Source organism: Syngnathus typhle, linkage group LG11 (assembly GCF_033458585.1).
Source record: "Syngnathus typhle isolate RoL2023-S1 ecotype Sweden linkage group LG11, RoL_Styp_1.0, whole genome shotgun sequence".
Classification (NCBI taxonomy): Eukaryota; Metazoa; Chordata; class Actinopteri; order Syngnathiformes; family Syngnathidae; genus Syngnathus; species Syngnathus typhle.
In genome coordinates this window covers 10,192,432-10,215,000 of record NC_083748.1, presented here as the reverse complement: position 1 = coordinate 10,215,000, position 22,569 = coordinate 10,192,432, and the positions used below count along the sequence as shown (strand labels likewise).

General features: G+C 41.8%; 1 protein-coding gene across 2 annotated transcripts in view; it reads left to right on the top strand.

Moving 5' to 3' along the window:
- The first annotated feature begins 13,210 nt into the window (after positions 1-13,210).
- Positions 13,211-22,569, top strand: part of LOC133162640 (chemokine-like protein TAFA-1) — a 108,193-nt gene continuing 98,834 nt past the window's right edge. For both annotated transcript variants that reach the window (XM_061291978.1, XM_061291979.1), the window contains exons 1-2: positions 13,211-13,765; positions 15,750-15,874. In XM_061291978.1, the coding sequence (XP_061147962.1) occupies positions 15,751-15,874 (124 nt within the window). In that variant the 5' untranslated portion in view covers positions 13,211-13,765; position 15,750. The remainder of the gene's footprint in view (positions 13,766-15,749; positions 15,875-22,569) is intronic.

The following is a 22,569-nucleotide window of genomic DNA, read 5'->3' as shown; positions in this document are numbered from 1 at the left end:
TGGGCCCTGACGGAATCAGCTTCACAAGTTATTATTGAAGTGAACGCGCATAAACAAGATTTACACTTTCCCCGTTTGGTATTAGTAGAATTAGAACAACTTTACAACCCTGATTATTGCGCAGGATATATTCCACATGGCATCACATCACTTGAAATAAATGTGCATATACATAAAGCGCCTTCAGGGTGAAATTAGTCATGTTAATAACATCTTTATCATTCCATCCGTGCGAGTGAGACGGTTTCACAAACCAAGGCGGGAATGCGGGACATTCATTTTTAATAAGCCCACGTCCAGATCAGACATGGAAAAGGGCCAAACATCTTAGCTTATACTCTGCAGATGAAATGAACAAATATAAATATTGGGCATCCTGGTGTTTTATTCAGTGTAATGAATCACTTCAATTTTTTTAGGCTACACAGATCTTGACAAAAATGTGTATGACACATTAGGAGCATGAGTTTTCCTTGCATAAACCTTGCAAATCTGAAGTCACTGATGCCTCCATCATAACATAATTTGTTACTTGCATGAATCATCGCATTAAACCAGTTAAGATATCCTCCACTGCGAAAAAAACAACCGTCAACACTTTAATTGGCACTTTAACTCAAGACTTATTGATGGCAATTACTTTGGAGGCACATATGTGGAATCATAAGACTCAACTGCCTCCAGCAGGTAAATAAGTGATCTCGCGTGAAGCACTTTGGAGCAGCCCAAAAAGCCAGCTGGCTTTTAAGGTTTTGTCAGCATGACTGCACGTGTAGCCTTCTAAACAAAGGCTCACTTGCTTTGCCCCCCGGCTACACCTGCCAGGATACCTTTTTGTCATGGTGGCATTGAAATATACATCAGAGAGGATTGACAATGGATGACACAAAGCGAGGTGACAAGTTAGAGGCAGGCTGGCTTGACTGTCTGGAGCATGTGGCTGTGTATGAAATATTTCCAAAAAGTACATTTATTTATTTATCTGATTATTTATTCATTTATTTATTTATTACAGGATGGTACATGGGGTTAATTCATCTACCTCACAGTACTGCGTTTGGTGGTTCGATTCCAGGCTTGGGCCTTCCTGTGTGGAGTCTGCACAAGATTTACAATTTCTTCCTCAGGAAAAAATTTACAGGCCTAATCGACTGTACATCAAAAAGAGCAATGTGGGCAAAAGCATAAAAATGAACCGTAGGCAATGAAAAAAATAACAAGTATATAAAAGCAGACCATGTAAAATATGAAGAATATCTTATTAACAAAAACAAACCCCAACAATAACCAAATTCTGTAAAATGTCATTGTAAAAAAAAAAAAAAAAAAAAAAAAATCTGATATTTAACAGAAGACCTGAAGCGCCAAATGTAAAGGACACAACAAGGTCGGTGTCATTATTATCCATTGCTGGTTTCAAATCATTCAGGGAAAACAAATCCTAGTGACTAACAACAACATCTTGTAAATGTATTCATGTATGTTAGTTACAGGAAAAACATTTCTGGCGGCCATTGATCGTAATTCTCAGAGCCCGGGGCCAGAAATGCCTTTATTGTATTTCACCTAAACGGTCCTTTCATCTTCCAAACGCTATTGACAACAAAGACGCAGACAGAAAGGCAGCGGGGAGAAAAAAAAAAGCACACCACTCACGGATAATTGTTTTCCTTACTGCACCGATATGTATAGATGGCCTTCTTGTTTACATGCCATCTTCAGCCTGACAAAGACAAGAAAGGTTGGGATTTCACACTGTGTGCATGTTCCAGTCATGTTGTCTCATTTTGAAATGCTATCAGAGGTCACATGAATAAAATTGCCCTTTGCACATAAGATCATGTGAGCTTTTAAAGCGGCCTGACCTTTAGACAAACGGTACAAAATTGATAAGATGATAAAGGCACAGGGCTTCTGTGACAAAAAAAAAAAACTGCTTCCTTTGACTAAAGTTGAACTCAAACTCAACATATATACCGTAATTTTCGGACTATAAGTCGCACCGGAGTATAAGTCGCCCCCCACCCAAACTATGAAAAAACCCGCGACTTATAGTCCGAAAATTACGGTAAATAAAATGAACCCTGGTAGCTCTTGTGTTGTATAAATTGACCAGGACAAAAACAAAGTACATTTTCACCAAAATGATCGTTAGTTTTCATTGATTTGTTGAGCATAAGATTTTTTTCCAAGCATATTTTTTGTTTTTATTTAATTTAATGCAAAAATTATTTTCAACTTGAGCTTGACTTATTTTGTTTGTTTTTATCACACAGGAATCCCCGAACTGAGATTCATAGCCAAAATTCTGTCTCCAGCCTGTCAACTGTGAGAAAGAAAAAGTGCCATGGTTACATCATAACAAGCGCTCCATGCTCCTACTAGCAAGGTTCCCGTAGCCCACATTGTCCACAATGAAGTTAATTTGCACGTCTGATTCCAATAAGAGAAGCAATGAGTGTCTTATAGAAACCCAGAGCTAAGACAAGCAAATCTGCAGGACCTATTTACGTCACTGAGCATCAGCGCATCCCTCTTTGGGACAAACGGCTGCTTTGACTCTTCCGCACAGGCTTACACACTTTACAGACTCGGTGGTCGGACGGAGACTCACAGACATCCGATGAGGCTTCTTTGTGGCGTTTGCTTCTGTTCAACTTAGTATAGATGGCAGTTTGCTTTCCGGGAAGCGCTCAGTAGAAGCAGATGCTGGGCCGTGTTTCCCAACGCTAACTGCTTCTGGCATCTCGGGGACTTGGCTTGGCTCGGCTCCTCCCATCCTGGCGCCTCCAAAGAGAAAGCAGGTGATCAAAATGGAAATCCAAGAGACTGAGTTTCGAGAATATTGTATCTTTCAGCTCCGAAAGTTGAGTTTTTCCTCGCCATCCAAGTTTTGGGCTTTTCCCTCCGTGTTTGAACACAATCAATTCAAGAACATTGGTTGTATTTAGAATTCATGTTTCACCATTGTGGATAAAAATAGCAACTTGTATAGTTTTGATTAAAAAATAAAACAACTTTTGGAGATTGTGCAGATGTACGTATTTATTCACACATCTACCTGCCTACCAGCTGTTTTCGAATTCAAGTTTGTTATTTTATTTCTAAAGGGCGCATATCAAAATCTTTACCCCTTTGATTAATGCAGCCCGAACACTTTGGAGAACAAAGCGACCGGCGACTGCTTGCTGCCTCAGTACAATGAATTCACCCTCTGCGTTTGAAAAGGTCATTAATGACGGGCTCGGACCCCTCCGGTTGGAACGCCGATATCACTTCAGAGGGTAAAGCGGCCTAAAATGATTCCCGCGGTGCCTTTCTGTCAAACCCCGGAGTCCGTCACTTTGGGAACAGTAGCAAATAAAGCGAATCACGTCAGCGCTCATTTAGTTTGATATGAAAGACCTGATGCCCGTGAGTGCTAAAGAGCAGGGGAAAAGGTTAAATTATATGCAAAGTGAGTTGAAAATGCGGTACACTTTGTTGCTTTTAGAAAGCTGTAGCCGTGTTTACCTCGTGTTAAATAAGTTGTGGGGGGGGGGGGGGGGGGCTAAAAGAGCAGTGAGAGCCGATATGACGAAATATGTTTTGCGCTATAAAAATTCTGATTGAATATTTTTCTGATTTTAACGCAAATCTAAGCAGTTGTCTAATCATCATCATTTACTGAAGTCATCTCTGCTTATACCGTAAAATGTTAAAAAAGTCTTAATGGTTTGACGGCTTTATTGAATTCTTCGGATGATCTACACGTTCATTTCCATTGGCATCAGCGTTGTCGTAAATGTTGGTCACAGTTGTGGATCCTCTTGGTGCTTATGGCGACTCTGCTTGTGATTTAAGAGAGACGTCGCAGCGGGAGCGGGGCTTCATGCATACGGGCTTTTATTTGTATTCGGATGTGCTTTATATGTGCCGGTTTTATTCATAAATAAGTCAAGAACTCATTGGTGGCATGGTATAATCATTTTTAAAAAAAGAAAAGGTGAGAGTGATTTATGTTGGAGCGGCTTGAAGAGGTGGAGGGCCGGGAAAAGGCTAAGTGAAGCAAATCCAGAGAAGAATGAGACAAGACAGCTGGAGGGCTGAGCCAAAGTATGGGGGTGAAATCCGCATTTCAATTAGATGAAAGCAATTGTTTTTATCTTGAGTGCAGGTTAATGAAGCTAATTAGTCTTTGCAGCACCAACCCTCCGGCATGTCAGCTAATCGCTAGAAGCTTTAGATCAGGGGTCCCCAAACTTTTTCCTGTGAGGGCCACATAACCTTTCCCTTCTCTGATGGGGGGCCGGTGTCAGTTTGTAACAGAAAAAGTGTGACGATCGTAGGAGAGCTTAAAAAATGTCTTGTTTTCCAGAAAGCCACACATAACCAAATAACGGTTATTTAATAACCCTTTCCAGGTTCTTTACAGAAAAAAAGTCAGGAAACAAATAGTAACACTATTAATGAGATAAATAATAACTAAATAACCCTCTCTGAGTTCTTCACAGAAAAAACAACTAAAAAAATAACTAAATAACTATCTCTGGGTTCTTCATAGAAAAAAAACCATGGAACATTAACTTTCTGTTGTGCCATGCACAATCTTAACAGATAAAAGTTCAGCTCAGTTGTCAGAGCAGAACCTCTCTGACACATATGAGCAGTCTCTTAAAGTTCTTGTGTTCCTTCCTTATAATCCTTTTGTAGGTTCCAGTAGTCTTGTAGACACCGCTGTCTTTTTTGTTAAAGTTTGCTAGTGCGTCATAGTCTGGAGTAAAATTTGTTGTGGTAATTCTTAGGCGAGATCCGAGGTGTTGGTCCGTTTACCTCGATCTGTGACGGGTAGATTTTGACGTTCATGTGGCTGAAACTGCATCTGAACGCTCAGCGCGCGAATTACAAGAATGCTGTCGTCACAGCCCACGCTCTAAATTCGGGACTGATACAAATAGAGCGCGAGTGCGCCATGTCCGTACACGCACTTGTGAGTGTGCACCGAGCTTTCTGACACGGCTTCCGGTAGTAAATGCGCAGGCGAGCGCTTCCCCATCTACTGGGGAAACGCAGTCATTGCAGGCAAAATGACCAAAAAAAAAAGTTTAATAATACAATTTGTTCAGGGTTGGCGGGCCGGATTAAACGGTCCCGTGGGCCGTATCCGGCCCGCGGGCCGTAGTTTGGTGACCCCTGCTTTAGATAGTGCCACTCAATTTTAGCTTACCGTAGTGTAGTTAGAAAACAAACACGGGCTTATCTGTCCGTTTGGGATTTCTATCAACAGTGGGATGTCTTTTGACCTACCTAACGCCAAAGAACAACAAGCTTCGACATCCTTTGGAGCATCCACTCGTATTGATCAATTCACTCTGCGAGATATCTCTTTTTTTGTATAGTCACACATTAAAATTGAGGAAACTGACAATTGTTAAAAGATTTAAAAAATGAAAGTAAATCAACAAAACAAAATGGGAAAGCATTCACATTACAGAATACATACAAACAAAATACTGCAGAGTATACGTACAATCGTACTGCGTCTGGTAACTCTTTAGTGGCCTGAGTTTCTGACACAAAAATTCAAAATGATGTGCTAAATTTACAGAATTTTGTTTCCTCAACTGGGAATGCCCAAAATAAATTCATTTGAATCTAGAAAACTGCTGGAGTTTTTGTCAGGCGTCTCCAACCCTGTGAATACCATTGTAGAAAGAACGGGTGCTGTCCATGGTGCTGAACTCATTGCAGGCCATTTCCTTCATTTGCAAAGGTGGGGCAGTTGAAAGACGAACTTTTATTTTTCTTCCACAACATCTCACATGTTGATTTAAAAGCTTCTGATTACCTAGACTGAAAATTCATGAATAATAATAATAATAATAATAAAAATCACCAGCATACCTGCATTGCTTTCCATCCACTTAAATAAACCTGAAAGCTCATAAATAATTTCAACAATTTCACTTTAGCTATGACATTTGTAGGCTGCAGACATCATTAACGGCGGATGGAACGCAAACGGCAGAACTACGATGTGACCGTCATCACCAAAGCCTCATCAAACTATTGTTAACGTGAGCTTTCTCTTAGCAAGAGACATTTGGGATCCTTAATTAAGTCTTCAGTGTCAGGAGGGCAACGTCCATGTTATGCCTCTGACATTTGAGCGGAAATGATAGAGGAAAGCAAAAGTGCAAAAATTCTATTAAATTCCATTAAGCGCGCAGTGTGCAGGGTGAGCAGAAGAGAATATGGGGCACCCCGGGGAGTCTTGAAGTAGTATTTCTTTGGCCTATAACATCCTCTCAGTGGGAAATTGAATCCGTTCCACTCCTGACTCAGTACTGTCCGATTTTAGCATAATATAATAAATTATAATAGAATGGAACATAATATAATATCAGGCAAATTATTCTATGCTTCATTGCCCCAAAGCTACCGACCAGAGCGGTGTTGCAAGCTAAGCTGCGAAATGACAAACAGAACGAGACGTTGAATAACGAGAGTGACTTGAATGACAAACTCAGCTGGCAGTTGTCTTAACTGTGCCAAATACTTCCTAAATTCCCGCTAGACATTTTGAAATGTGATCACAATATTGGATAATAATTATTGGTAAAAATATGAATCCATGTTTTGTTTTCCTTTGTTTTCTAACCAGTGGAAGAAGATTGATGGCTAGATACAGAGACAAGGCGGGTAGTTTTCAACAGTGTTGATACATGTTGGCATGTTAAAATGAAAACAAATAAACTGAGCAGGCATCCAAATCCATCTTTCTATTTTGACTTTACATGGAAAAGATCCGCTTTGACTTACAATAAAACGGCTTGGCTGCTCAGTGCCCTATATTTTCCAGGACCTGGACAGGTTTGCCGCTACATTTCCTGTGTGAAATATGAAGGTAATAAGACGCCATAAAAACGGCGGCAGTTCTTTTTGATCCGAGCGAGCTCTTTGTGGTGCGGCATTATCGTTTTGAGTGGCGTGAGTCTTTTTTTATTGACTCATTGCAGATTTGGAGGAAATGATAAATGGATCTTCATGGATGTAAGTACTGCACAGGTTGTTTGTTCTCTTGTGTGCATGCAGGACATCCTTTGTCTGTTAGCTCTTCTCCCCTTGATATGCAGATTCCTCCTCTTACTGAAGATGCAACATACACTTGAGCCATCGCATTCTCCAAATCCAGGGTCACCTCTCCTGTGCCAGCTGAGAGTGAAATAAATCTGCCAACTTCCTAACAAGAGGATTTTTAAATAATTTTTGTGGGGCACAGATGTGTGTTGGTGAGTCACCTGATTTCGACTGATGAATTACACGGAATAACAAACCATTAAAATGGAGGCTTTGAGACTTTGCCTCAGCATGAAAGGGACCGTGGTGTTAATTTGACGAATGAACGTGTCAATATTGCACAGCAACAGACTTTTTGTTGCTAGCATACTAGGAAGGAAATTGAAATAATTTGGAAGTGACCTTTGATGACACTACATTATCAATAATCCGTTAATTATTCAGACCTCATGTTGAGTAAATATCATATTATTCCTCCAGCATCATGCGTGATGCGACCTTGACCACAGGCGTTGATTACAAAATCAGAAAAGCTATTCAACAGGTAAACACTTGGAAGCGAGATGCAACGAAACCTATTTTTCCGACAATAAGGCGAATTTAAAATCTTTTCATTTTCTTGAAAAAATGACAGTGAGCCTCATAATCAAGTGTGCCTTATATGTGGATGGGTTGTTTCTCTTAATGGAATAGGAATAAGATGAGGAATAAACTTAAAACCTCAGCAGAATAAATCTGTGTTATGCTGAGTTTAAACATTCCCCACTTTCAACATTACGCAGTCACCTAAAAACGTTTGAAGCAACGCTTTCGATATCTCATAAATGTTTTAAAATCCAGCAATATTTATTCTCATCTACTTTTATGGCAAATCTATATGAGAGCCATTAGGCGTACATTAGCGAGTGAAGTATATTTGACCTAATCCCGGTCCTCATCCAGAAGTCAATGGGCTGCATTAAGCCGACCTAAATAAAATCTATGGGCCCGGCCATATTTTTGCACAAGTCACTTGAGTACTACTTTGGAGACGCGCTCGTTCCACCTCCAGCTAATTGGCGCATTTATAACTTGAACATGATCCCTCTGTGACTCTTGACTCTCAGGGACCGAAACAGAAAACAACATTAGGATCAAATGTTATCAGACTAACGCAAACAAACACTCTAATCATTTTTGCTTTGCGAGAATTTGATATTTTTATTGAAATGCCACCCTCTTTCGCTTTGCAACAATGGATGCAAAAACAGGTTCAAACTTGTTTGCTGACGTAAACAGATCTGGATGCTGATCTATTAATTTTCTGCTCAGCAGCCAAAACTGTTGCTCAAAACACACAAATCCAATACAAAATGATGAGGCGACAGGCAACACCTGGACGAGACACAAAGGCTCCGCCTCCTTTTTCATCAAGTAAATTTCAATAACTGCTTTTGCACTTTTGCTGAAGTGAATGAAGACATGGGGATTTTTTACCAGCACTCCTTGCCCACCGTGTTTATCTCTCCACCAGGTAAGTGATATCACATGTTTGAACATCTGCAAAAAGGATCCGCCGTGATCCAGCTTACAAATGTTTGGCCGGTGTGGACAGGTTTTGGTGGTTTTTCTTTCCCTGTCGTTTCTCCCTCAAAAAGAATTTCCCCAGCATGAATATTAATTGAGATGGGTGAAGAGCACAGACAGGGTGGCAGTGAATGGCTTTTTCTGCTCGGCCCTTCGACGGCAGAGCTCCCCTAATGGGTTCAGTCTGACTCATGTCCCTTGTGAAGAGGATGTAAATTGTCAATCATGCTGCCCCCCCCCCTCTCTTTTTCAGCCATTTTCAGCTCTTGCACAATTCAACTTGCTCATACTTTCAATTTTTCTTATTTAACATATTTCTATCAGCCCTGCAATTTCTTTTGAGGGTTTGAAATGGATGTGCTCATGTTTACACATGATGCGTGGCTTGCTCCTTTTTATCTTTTTTTTTTAAAGGAGATAACAGTTTACTTCTGTAATTCAATGCATTTTTGGGAGGGATCAGACATATATTCATAATATATTCTGACTTTCATTTATTTGATTGCTTCATTTTGCAATCATATCGCAAATACTTGATGAAACAGGTTTGGGAACATTTTCTCATGAGTGAATTAATTTGCATTTGCGGATCATACCACATAACGCAACAGGAGTGGTTTGCCCTGCTTTCATGCAACCACATGAAATCTGGTTAAAAAAAAAAAACACTGCTTAGATTCAAGCTGTATAAAGATAGCTTTTTGATGGGGTCATTACAAAACTCACCATGGCGCTTAAAAAAAAGAAAGCAAACTTAACACACAAAGGATATAGAAATAGGAAAATCACCTAATGGGCTTGGAAATAGTTTGTTGCCTGGATACTAAGGTGATTGAAACACTTTTGCAGATATTTGACTGATTTACTCCCCTGACATTTGAATTCTTGTCAAGAACACAGACTGTACCCAAAAGCGAAATCGTACTGTGATAAGTCTTTAATTAAAAAAAACAAAAACATCATATTTGTCATCATTTCTTTCATTAATGATCAATGGAGTATTTCTCCCCACCAAAGAGAACATAACATTCCTAGGAAACAATTAGTCGTGCTCAAGCGCAGTGTTATTTTGATACTCCTGAAATAATTTATTTTAAAGGGCAACAAGCCTTCCCTGGGTGCGAGTATCATTGTTGGACTAGGTGATGATATATGGGAGCCCAGTCAGGAGAACGCCGCCATGGGGAAAGGAGAGGTCACAGTAAATAAGCGCTTCATCGTCAAGAGGAACGGGTGGGGGGTGGGGTGGGGACTTTGCCATTACGCCACTTCATGTTCATTTTTGACTGCTATTCACCTGTCCACTAGCTCATCGCCTTTATGACCCTTTCCTTTTCTCTCTCTTACCTTTTCAATTCCATTTCTTTCATTCTCGCGTGCCTGGCGGGTGATGGCTGGAAGCAAAGTACAATTGGACGCTTTCCTCGCCGAGCTGGAATTTTGTTTTGAGGGAGTGAATCGCTTGCTCATTGCCAATAAAGTCAACCTGCCACATCCTGATATGACCTTAGTGAAATGGCTGATGCAAAAGGTCACTCAGGTTTCTCCTTCTCAATGGGGGTTGCTTGCAGGGGTCAGTAGTAGAGGAAACTGTCGTCCAAATCTTCATCCTGACTCATCAACCCATCCCAGCACAGCATGGTAGTCAAAATCATTTCTCCTACTCCTCCTTTTCTGCTTTTCTTTGAGTGATGGAGCGGCTTCTCGAGCTACTGTGGAAAGCAGCAAGCCAGGTCAAAGGTGAGGGAACAGAATAATCCCTTTTATGAAACGCTGCTCCCCGGCTGAAATTTAAGCAGACGTGAGGGAGGTCAGCATGTATTGGCTCTGCTCTGTCTCTCAACAGCCTCAGCCCAAGATTGTAATGCTTTATTCACTCACTCGCGAGAAGCACGCGGTTGCGTTATCATCCGGGACGTGTCCGTCTAGCGCCAATCCAGCGAGGGGGGAGAGAAAAGGCAGTCTGAACGTGGATGCTAGTCAGCATGCCGGACCTATCTGTTTTCATCATGCGCATAATAATGTCGTGCGTTCTTGTTTATATTCTGAAAGTAGATGTGGAGGAGTCCAACGTGGCTCAAGTTTGTGACTCACATGTTAGTCATCAGTCATTCACTCCTCAGCCTCAGCTCAGGGATGGATAAAGCCTGTACTGCTGCAAGAAGACAAGAAATTCAGGTTTAGGACCAAGCGGAAGGAAGTACATCTACCTGATATGTTGGGGGGATATTAAAAAATATGGAAGAGTTGCAGAAATGCAAACAAATTCCAGGTACAATTATTAAAAAATTGGATTATTTAGATCTCTTTCTATGAAAGTTGATTTGAGACGATTGCCTGCGCACATCATAATGCCGGTGGAATATTTTTCTTGGCAGGACTCACTTCTTTTCTGGCCTATGTTTTGATGAAATATTTTTTGAAGTATCATCTGTCTTTTGAATTTAATTATAATTGACTGTTCCTATGCTGTATGATGTGAAAGTTTGTCATTCTCATGGAGCCTGCAGGGAAATGGCAATTTTTTTTACCCCCTGATTTGCAAAGTGGGATCTCGGTGTAATTTCTCTTTCGGCTTTCAACTCGCCTCCAATCGCTCGCAACGGGACTGTTGCTCTCAGCAAGCGGCCTGTCTCATCATTTGAAAACTATTGAGAAAAACATTTTCGCAGGTGGTTTCTTCGGGCAGGGGGCCAAAACCCTTCCACCCTCTGATCCAATTAGAATAAGAAGCTAAATATTTTATCGGTCTCGCAGTTTTGTCGTGGAGGCGGCTTGTAATTTTCTCTTCTCTTTCCCAACCAGCAAGACAAACAACCCCGCTGAGATCAGAATTACTGACCTTCTTCAAACACAAACTCCCCACATTTGGATTATTTCCATTCATTAGCCATTTCTTCCTCTTCACCATCCCGCAGTGAAGACAGTTCCACTGCTTGCGTCTTCCAGAATAATTTACCTTTCTTGTCTAATCTTCTAGCAGTGCTCTACTCCCCTCTGTCTCCTATTTAAGTGTTTTATAACACTATTGGTGAAAACACTGACAGATAACAACCAAGAGAAGAAAAGCTTTGTAGAGTTTTACAAATGCGACTGGCCACCCCATTCAAAAGAGAACAGCTTTGTCTTTCGGGCTTAATTAGTGTTTTGTGTTTTCCGGAGAATCAGGTACAGACGGCCGTTGGCTCGACTGGAGAAGAGCACAAAATCCAGTAAAAGGCTAATAAACAAAACAACAAGGGCGGCCAGGGTCCAAACAGAGAGTTGGCCGATGATCGGTCATCGGTGGTTAAGCAGTGGCACAGTCTGAGGCGACAGCTGTTTGGAAATGATGAATGCCCCCGAGGAAGGAAAGTGGGAAGAGGGGGACGGCAATTTGTGGAGTGACTGTTCTCGTCCATTCTCCTGACACATGGTGCTTTTTAGCTTGGTGCTGAATAAAACAGAACAAATCAAAAGCATGAGCACAAAAAAAAAACTTGTGGAAATCATATTTCCCTGGTTTATTGTTTTGATCCAAGTTCTGCTGTTTCTTCTCTTAACATATGTGGCCACTAGCTAAATAATCCGTTAGCTAAATTTACATTAACCATGAATTACAGTAAATGTAAATGCACTCCTTTGTGAGCTTTGCATCATTTTCATTGCTTTAAAGACACTTAGTATGCTTGTCACGTGCTCGCTCCACCAACGGAGCTCAGATGAAAAATCTTCTACATTGTCCATCAGTCTTCAGCAAAAATAACTGACCTCTCTGTTTGCTTACAATACTTTTGGAGAAAAGTATGACTAGATGTAAAAAAAAAAAAAAAAAGTCATGATCCAATCAATGACATTTGTCTGCACCGAAGATCCCCAAAAGCACCACAGCAAAAATCATAGGTAGGTTGTCAACCTAACCCTGCAGCTCATTTGCATGTCCTCCACATCTCTGTTTAACAGGCAACATGTTAATGAACCACTCCTCCATATGCAGAAGAAATATATTGTGGGAAGGCAAGGCTCACCTCTCACAATATTCACCACTCACACAGCAAAAAATTGCATCTGTGTAATTTTTTTTTGTCCCCCCCCCCCCCCCCCCCTCAACAGAAAGTCCCTGAGCGATTCTCATACTTCTTCTGGCTGTAAAACACAAATTATCATCATCATTTCAAAAACCGCTCGAAAGAGCATAGCCAACTGTGAATGGACCGTTTGCTGATTGCAAAGCTCAGAAGAGGCGGGCGTTCTGCCGCCTATTAAAACTCTCATGCTTCCAAGATATTTCCCTCTCAATTGCTAGAGGGTGATGACGGGAAGGGCATAGTTACTCATCCCTCCCTCCACACCCTCTTCGACATATTTTTTTTTTGCGCATGGATACACTCCAAGGCGTTCTATTGAGCCGACAGCTAAACGTGCACCTCCAGTCGTTGCCGAAGCGCGTCTGGGATGTAAAGAACGGTGACTTCATAAAGCATGCTTCATTTGATCATCAAGACTCGATGAAGAAGTAAGCTGCAGTCTTACTTTAAGGCATTCAACTCTCTCTCTCCCTCTCCCTCTCTCTCTCTCCCAGCTGGGTATACACATGCTCACTCGCACAAGCGCTCTGCCTCTCTGATACAGACTCTCTACTTAGTGGCTTGGAGAGAGGACTGTGGCTCACAGCTTCTCAATGAGGGGACTCAGCCAAGGGAAGACAGAGCGCTCCTTCCTCGGGAGCCTTCCGCTGCATGCGTGACAAGGAGGGTGAGGGTGGGGGTGTGCACAAAAGAAGCTTCCCAGTCATCGGAACATAGGAGTTCTACTTCACGGAGAGAGCAAGGCGCGACGGCCGAGAGGAACGGAGATCTATCTCCACGTGTGAAGCTGATTACTGCCATGACATGATGAGCCACCGCTTCCTCCATCCACTGGGTGACACAGACCTGAGGGTGCGCTGGCTTTGGTGACTCTTTTGTGTTTCCAAGGAATTCAAAGAAAAGGAACAGTGCAGATCCAAAGGACGGAAAAGAAGAGTCTTGCCCAAGCACCTTTTCTTCTGGGTTCGGCTCATCTGGAATTTCAGGCAGGGAGGTTTCTACAGGATGGATGAATTGAAAGAGTGAGCCGGCTGGGGAGTCAGACGCTTGGTCCTCTGAAACTTACTACTCAGGTAAGGGTGTGGAGCATATTGGAGGGCCACCTCTGGTTTTGGGAGCAGGGGGAGAGTGGAGGGAATTTTTTGAACTGGAACTTTGACACATGCTGCTCTTAGACTGGAATAGACTGAATTAGGTTTGTCGCGCAAAAATTCAATTTTGGAGTGATATGTGTGCAAAGTTTCCATGCAGATGTTATGTCATGTTGGTGAGTGGCTTGCTGCCGTGCGCTAACAACACGTATGCATGAATGTGATTACACCCATGCAGGTCCTCAACCTTGAATGACAAAAACGAAAACTGCGCTTTTGTCGAGGTGAGGCACTGACTGCTTCAAAAAATCTCTTCAAAGGTTGCATTTTTTTCTCGGCCATTATAATATTGGACATTTCTCCCTTTGGTATGATATTTGTGTGAATGGCTGTGTGGCTAATTTGAGCTTCTGTTACATATTGTCTGCATAGATGTGTTCCGCTGCAGCCAACACCTTACCGTCTTTGCCCTACAGCCCAAAATGCTTTTGAATAATAAACAAATGTTAACCAGGTTGATCTGCTATAACTAATAAACAATATATAATTGAATATTATTTTTTTATCCTGGATGGATATATGTAGTAATTAGCCTTGTCACACTTTCTAAGAAGCACTGCGGTGGATTCAAAGCAAGCACAATCTAATAAAACCTAGAACGGGCAGTATCTTTTATTAAATCGGAGGTGAGCAATGTTTTTGTATGTCAAGACGGTGACCGAAGAGCATTTTGTTCTAAAGACCTTTGGTGACCGTATTTTATCAATGACCCAAAATAAATCTCTGGGTGCTTTGCATTCAGTCCCCGTGCTCCTCATAATACGATTTCCAAATCTGGGAGTGTAAATCAAAATATGTGTTTGACAACGATCAGTTAAGGTTCTCCCTAAAATCCTCTAGTAAAGGCTCCACATCAGCCTTCACCCTAAACAGAATCAAATAGACAAAACGCAGACGTGTATAACTCGGATGTGAACAGTTTTATTTTTCAATTGAATCTGTGTGGATGGATGGAAGATTTTACTTGTCAATTAAGTGTAATGCGATCAATGTGTGGGTTTCTTATCGAGCTACCTAAAAACCAACTCTCACACTCAAAGAATGGGTTCATTAAAACAATGGAGACAGGGCAGATTGCTAGGATTGTGCAACATCCAGTCCATGGTAGAGCTCATTTCAGCTGAAATAGGCCAGTGAAGAAAAGTATAGAAAATGGATTGATCCAAAGACAGAAAGTTGCATTTCGATAAATGTATTTAAATACATAAATAATGAAAACAAGACAGTGTTTGTTTTCATACAAAGCACTAATGCCTTGTTAAAGTTCTGAAGTACACTTTGTCAGGCTTCATCTGAGATTTGGGCATCATATGCCAAGTGGCATTGATTTTTGGGGCATCAGAAAGGTCTTTTTGCTGAAGTTGTAAATTCTCTTTTTTTTTTTTTTTTACCTTGCTGGAATTTTGGACAGTGTTGTCATAATGGCTGGCATTGTTTCTCTCCAAGTCAGCTAGTTCACTGTCAGAAAAGAGGCCAAGCATTGGGTTTTATATCGGCCAATTTGCGGTGATGCCGACGGACTCGTAGTGGACGTAACGAGGAAAACTGCTGCGGTTGTTGCCCTGCCTATTTTTAACAGTGCTTCTTAAAACCCAAAGTCCAATGATGGAAGATGGCAGCTATGGTGGTGTCATTTACCAGAGCCAACTTCCACATCAACAAAACACTAAGGAAGTCAAAATACATAAGCAAAGAAAAACAGCCTTGCTCACTCCAGACAATTGAAGCATCGTTAGAATTTAAACATCTCAAATTCCCGAGTCCTTCTTTCGATTCCTGTTTGAAACGATACATTTGTTTTTCTTGAACGGCCGGTCAAACCACACCAGAATTTACCCCCGTCACCGATTTACCGCGTGACGACACCATCCACATATTAAATGTTCTGCTCTGTGCTGTCCCGCAGAATGTCCTGGTTTTTGGCGATGTGGGTCAGCCTCAGCTTCCTGTTGCTGTGCCAAGCAACACTCCACCAGAGCATCCAGCAGCAGCACGTGGCCCGGCCAGGTCGAACTGACATTCTCACCCTGGGTAAGTGTTCGGCTTTTGTCCCATTTGAGCTTTTCCAACACGGCGTTGGGATGTGAGGTGTGACTAGCTCCTTTGGGGCCGCACTTCCCAGCTTTGGCTGTGTCAAAGCAGCTGCTGCAATATGTCAGGATGATTTGCTACACTTGTGTACTATTACATGATGATTCACCGTGCTTGCAGCCATACATGCGCAAAGAGGAGTGGTGACTAATTGTGCCTTTAATTTGCGACACAGTTGCTCGTCCTCGCATGTTCGCATACGGCCGTCCGTCCGTCTATGACAGGCTGCACGCTTTGCCAGCGTGACATTTTGTTTCTACGTTTCATCCAACGTTGAGAACATGTTCCGGGGTGAGAAAATGGTGACAGTCGCACCCTGAGTCTTATTGGCAAATGACTACAACAAGCTAGAGGCAAAAGGCTCCATTAATGTGCCGGTAGCCAAGGGAGCTTTGATCTCGGTGCCTGGGATGGAAATGACAATTATGTTTCCCTCTTTTGTAATGAAAACCTTTGGCAATTAAGCCAGACGCCTTCTGCACTGCAGGGGCAACTGAGGAAGGAAGCAGCCTAGGCAGATTTAATTCTCTGATTATGGAAAAGCTTACTAGCATTGGTAATGGTGTAAGAGGGAGTGTCACGGGTAAAGGGAGCTTTTTTAGCGGAAAGCAGAAAAGGCTTTCTTTAAGTCTCTAACAATGAGCGTTCCATTCCTTGCTGAACTGTCAGAAATTAGCGGGGGGGATTCTCGGCAAAAGCCAGGCGGCTGTTAAGTAGACGCTATCTTCTACTTAGTTCTCCTTGTGCTATGAGTTGTGTTTGATGTGTGGAAAGAAAAAAAGAAACTGTTTTTGAATGCTGGTGGCTTTAAGCAGCATGTCAGAAAACTCTCTTGCAGAAGTTCCACTATGAAACAGCTGACGTGTAAAAATCCAAACCGTAGGAAGCCCTCCAAGTATTGTTAATTGAAACAAGAGGTTGACGGATGAGCGATAGAAAGATAGGAATGCATTTTTAAAGGATAGATTTCATTCCCAGCATATTTTTTTCTCCTTTATTCTGGCTGGTGGCAATTTGGGTTTGGTGCCAAAAATGTACAAGTACGTGCAAGCCTCGGTAAGTGTCTTGTGAATAATGCAGTGGTCCCCAAGGGGAAGAGCGAGGGGAAAAAAATAGCCTTCCTCTCTAACCTCCGCATAGATCTGGATGAGTCGTCCGGGATGGTTTCGTCTCAGGAAGTTTCCTTGTCAGAGTAACTAACTGCATAAAAATGCGAAGAAGACGTGTACTGTACACTCTTTGCACATTAATTCAGAATTTTCTTGCTGACAGCATTCCGGTTTGACATTTTCACGGATCACTCGAGGATATCGGTCGGAGCTTTGTTCGGGACATATTTTGATCTTTCAAAGATCAAAATTGTTGTATATGTCACTTGGCTGATTTTTATCTTCAGGGCTGAAGCAGAGCCCTGAGGGAGCTTTAGCTGCAAGAGCCATCAATTTATTTTTGCTTGTTTCTCATATAAATAAGGAACAACGTTGAAAGGATCAATGTTCGATAATCGGTTTTGACATTTCTTTTTCTTCATCTGTGGCCTTCTGCGGGATGTTCGTCAATCGCAACTGGATGCTCGCCATTTTTTAAAACCGCTGCCGGTTGCCGTGGCATCCGTACAATTTCCTGCTTGGTGTCGTTCTTTTTCGTCGAGGATTAAGCCGACATCAATCTTACTCAGTCGTTGAGTACCACTAACCAGAACTGCTTTCTCAAAATTGAAATGCTATGATGAATATTTGAATTAGAATTGATTTTATAATTTGAGAGTGTCTCCAGTTTCACTGAGGCCAGTAGCCTCAGTTATAAATAGACGCGGCTGCGTGGCACATAGATGCCTTCTTGTAAAAGTCATCACCTCTTCTTTGACGCTCTGACTAAAATCAAAAGCATTTATTTCCGTTCTGATGATTGCCTGCTTGATATTCATCCGTTAGACACTTAGAATCTAGTGAGATCCGAATCTAGAAATGTAAAATAATCGATTTGGATAAAATGTCAACTAAATCAGTGTGAATATTATCAAGGTCCGTTGTCTTGTCCTGTTGAATAATAATTGAGAAATGGTCCTCGCTACTCTATGCAAAGAAATTGCTGACATTGCATACCGCAAAAATGAGTTCAAGATCTTTATTTCATTTTTTTTTTTTGCTTTCCTGAATGTTTCCTTGACAAATGGGTGCACTGAGGCAGAGATTGAGTAACCAATCGCTTGACTGCTCTGTCACCTGTTCAGGAAGCGGCACGGCGGCACTCTCGCTGGCCAGCCTCTAACCTCCCTCGCGTCCTGCTCGCCCGCCCCGAAGATTGATGGCGGCCTGATTCTGTGCAGCCAATTCGGCTCTCTCTCTCTCAAAATAATCCACTTCATTGACAGATGGGCTGAATGTGACATGACACACACAAGCTTTATACACCTGCTCGCGGAACCTGTAGAAGGAACAGCCGAGAAACCGGGTCGGGTAAGGCATTAAATAGAATTCGCTTGTATTACAACGCAAGAAGCGTCACCAAGTGGTTTTGTGCGTTTGTCAGTGCTGCCAAAACTAATTGCTGCTGTCAAATCTCAACATTCTTCATTCATGTTGTGTGTGATACGTTGTCGTGGAAAAAAAACCCAAAGGAAACATTCTTATTGTTAAGACAAAGAATCCATCAATGCCCAGAGGGACAGTCGGAGGATAAGAGCATTTTAGCTAGCGTCTTATTTTGTTATGAATCTGACAGAGCAGTTTACCAGAGCCTCAGATCTAACAGACGAGCGTTATTCCCGGTCCGGGCGCAGCTGTAAAACCGGCCCGTAACTCTTTTGAGGCAGCGTGGTGCCAATGTTGCCTTAACCATTTTTTTTTTTGTTTTTGCTCAATGTGTGCTCACTTTAAGACACAGTTGCAGGCCCAGATTCTGCTGTTGTCAAGGCGATACCAAGGCAAAATTCTTAAAGTCTGGACAATTTTGAACCGTTGTTTAGCGTTGCGCAATGTCTTTGTTTAAAATAATTTCAGAGTGAACCCTAAAAGACTGGACTGACTGAAGTTGATCAATCTTGACAAGTTTTTATGTTATGATTTTTTGCTGCCTTTTTAAAAATGTCTCGGAGAAGAAAGACAAGCCTCATTTACTTGCAAAAAACTACCAAACTCTGTAAAACTCCACCGAGGCTGTACGTATCCATTAAACTCGAGCTTTTTATTTTGAGATCCAACGCTTGCATTTTTCCAGTAGAAAGAAACAAGATGCAGCGCGTACAACCTTGAGCTTTATTTCGGGTAACTGCGTTTTGGCAAATGAGGGTGCAGATGAACTGATTCTCTTTTTCAACTTGGAACTCATTTCCATCGTTGAAGCAAATTCATCATCGCAATCGCTCTGAATTAGCGGACGAGATCCTCAAATATGTACGTGGATTTTTTTTTTTTCTACAATTGTCTGAATTGATAATCTTGAGGATCCTCCTGCGGAGGTGTTGGAGCTCCTCTAAAATTCATTCATCGATACTACCCACTAGAACATCTTTCCACATAAGCTGTCCGAGCTTTTGTTAAGCCATTAAATCAGCTTAATTTCCATCCTCATTATAGTGCGGGGACTAATTAGTGTGGGAAATTTATGGCTCAAAAAAATTCAATTAAATTCCACCACGTGAATAGATGCTGCGCTAGTCATATTTTTGGGATGTTGTTGAAAATAAAACTATCTGACAGGCACTGAGAGCTCATTGGGAACACATACATGATGTTGCGTCATTTTTTTTCTTTCTCCTTCAGTGTACAAAATGCTGAAGCCTATTTCGGAACACCCAAATGAATGTTTAGACTGTAGAATCACAAAGCGTAATATTGAGACTTCTCTGTGTCTTTTGGCCGTTGTCAAGTGCCGAGTCAAGTTTCGAAGGTTCTGGAGAGTCGCTTAGTGATTGAAGAGTCATTCAACTCGGCTAGGCGAGATGACGCCCTTGAATGAATGTATGTCTTTCACTGGTCTCATTTTTCTCTTTATTTTTTATAATAGCATTCCGTTTCGGTTGACATTGTCCGACCGGAGAGGTATCAGACTCCTCATTGTTGATCAAATGTTTGTAATAATTTGATGAGGCTACTCATCCACATGAAGTGGTTATTTAGAAATACTGCTAATGACAGAACACAACAGATAAATACCTCTCTGCCATTTATCAAAACTCAATATTGTATTTATAAAAGCTGGATTGTTGGAAGGATCAGAGACCTTGCTTCTCGTTGCGATCGTCAAAAGAGCAGCGACGCTTTTCATTTTTCAGCCACCTTGTCTTTTGTGCTTCTGTAATCTTCCTCCACGCTAGAGTAGACTTGTTTGGCAAACGGAGGACTCCGGTAGAGAGCTAATCAGCAGCTTGTGATCTCGCTTTTGCACACACATACAATGCCCTATGTGGTAATGAAAGCAGGCAATAACTACCGGATCATTCAGGTGCCAAACCGTGCTCTCTTTGCACCCCCCCCCACCTTCACCCTCTCACCTCCCTCCATCTCCTCACTGCTATCAGCCCTTCAGACGATTTGTCATGGATCAGATGAGACAATTTGTCATGGATTAGTGCACTTAAATGTCTGTGTGATGGTGGAAGCAGTCACTGGAAAAGCTCAGGAATCCTATTACACTGCGTTTTATGGCCAGAAAGACGACGGGGGGGGGGGGAGTCGAGGTTGAATTGACACTTTTCTTGTGTACCGGTTCTCTACTCTACCCACGGTGCGTCATCAAGCATTATCAAAAACACAAACTCCATCCATAGGTCTAAATTTGGAAGCGGGACCAAACGATGTGTTTCAGGGTGTGTATGTAGACATTTTATGACAGATGTCAATGGGGAGTCAGGATTAATAACAGTAATGCGGTAAGAATTTTTATTTTCGAAGAATCTCGCATCAACACGACTTTAATTACTAACATCTTGGTGACAAGTTCAGGGTTTTTTTTTGGGGGGGGGGGGGGGGGGCAATGCTCTCATTCCAGTTTTGCATTTGTTTTGACAAAACAATGGTCGTGATGTGTAAAGATTTGACTTTCTATTTTAAGAGTTTCTGTTTTTGTTTTCCGACAATGTGTTTGTTCCAAGGCCTTTCACCTCATCTCATTTCCATACGGTGTCAACCATCATTAGCATCTTTAGTTATACGATGTCAAATGCAGGTAGGTTCTTTCTCTCTCACTTTATGTCCCAAAAGTCCTTTAGAACTTTTTTATTTTTTTTCTTATATATAAAAGCAGAGTAGCTATCTTATGTTAATGGAGAAAGGGAATGTTCTAGCAGGTAATTGTGATGCAGCAGTGCTACACAATGGCATCATTTAAATCCACTCTAGAGGGAAAAATGGGCCTCATTGACTGTTTTGTTTCTGGTCGTCTCGCTTTCTTTTCATTTACTTCGCGGCAGTCAAATTAGGTTGTCTCGACTGTATTTCTTAACTGTGTCTAAATCCCTTCATGTTGTTACTTTGCAATCTCTTTTTTTTGTTCACCTGATAGTGTTACACGAAAACAAATACAGGCGTATTTGTGGTGACAGTTATGGAAAACTGCCAGCCAGTGTATTTTGCAATGGCGCTCTGTGATATAAATGATGTCTCCACTTTGGTGCACTTTTTGCAGTCATGTTTCCTCATTATATTCAAATTTAGCAGCATATAATCAATTTGTTGCCAAGGTGACTCTGGACCGTGCGAATCCTTCATCCGCGCCCCGGTGGGGCAAAAATTGATTATTGGGTTTGGAATTATGGAAAGACAAATTCTCTCGCCTGCATACATCTCCACCTTTGTGATGAGTGATTGAAAGCCTGTCTAAATTCTCCACCTAGGCTTGCTCGCTCAGCATTGACTTTGGTCTGTTTGTCTGACGAATAGGTGTGCTGAGGCAGGCACATATTGTTTTCTAGACATTGGCCATCCGACCAAAAAAAATACTGTAGCTGTTTTACCTGCTGGCATTACATGTGCCAGTCACTTGTACACAATGCTGACAGACTGTGAAAAAAGCGGGTACAATTAGTATCCAACGGCTCTGCAATGTGTCTTCATTTGCTCCAGTATCTGCAGCACATGTCGGCTTCACTGAGCATGGCTCAATGCCCTCATACCTTCCCGCTCGGTGCCTGTTGGCCAGGAGAAGAGGATGAAGAATGAGGTGGCATCTGCATGTGACTGTCTCATGCGTAATGACCCAGAGGAGCTGTCTCACACTCTCCTCTCCTCTCCTTCATGCTTTTTGACCCTCACACAATTCAAGGATTTGACAATATACAGCACTATCTAAAAAAAAAAAAAAAAACGAAGCAAAGATACTGTCCACATGATGAAATATATTTCAAGTCACTCAAGAGCAATATGAATGTATGATTGATGTACCGCTCTTGCCGTTGCCTGGTGACATCAGGGGCTGAAAGAAGCTTTAGTTGTTTCCAAGTTTTTGGAACAAAAAGACCTGCAATTAAGTCTGTGTGAGGTGTATGACCAAGGATAACCTTTTTTTGGAAACAACTCATTTGAATCACTAAATTGCTCAGATACGTACAAAACGTTAGGATTACTATTCTTGAAAGCCGATGGAGTTGAAAAGCTTTCATTGTGCAGTTTTTGATGAAGATATATTTGCCCTTT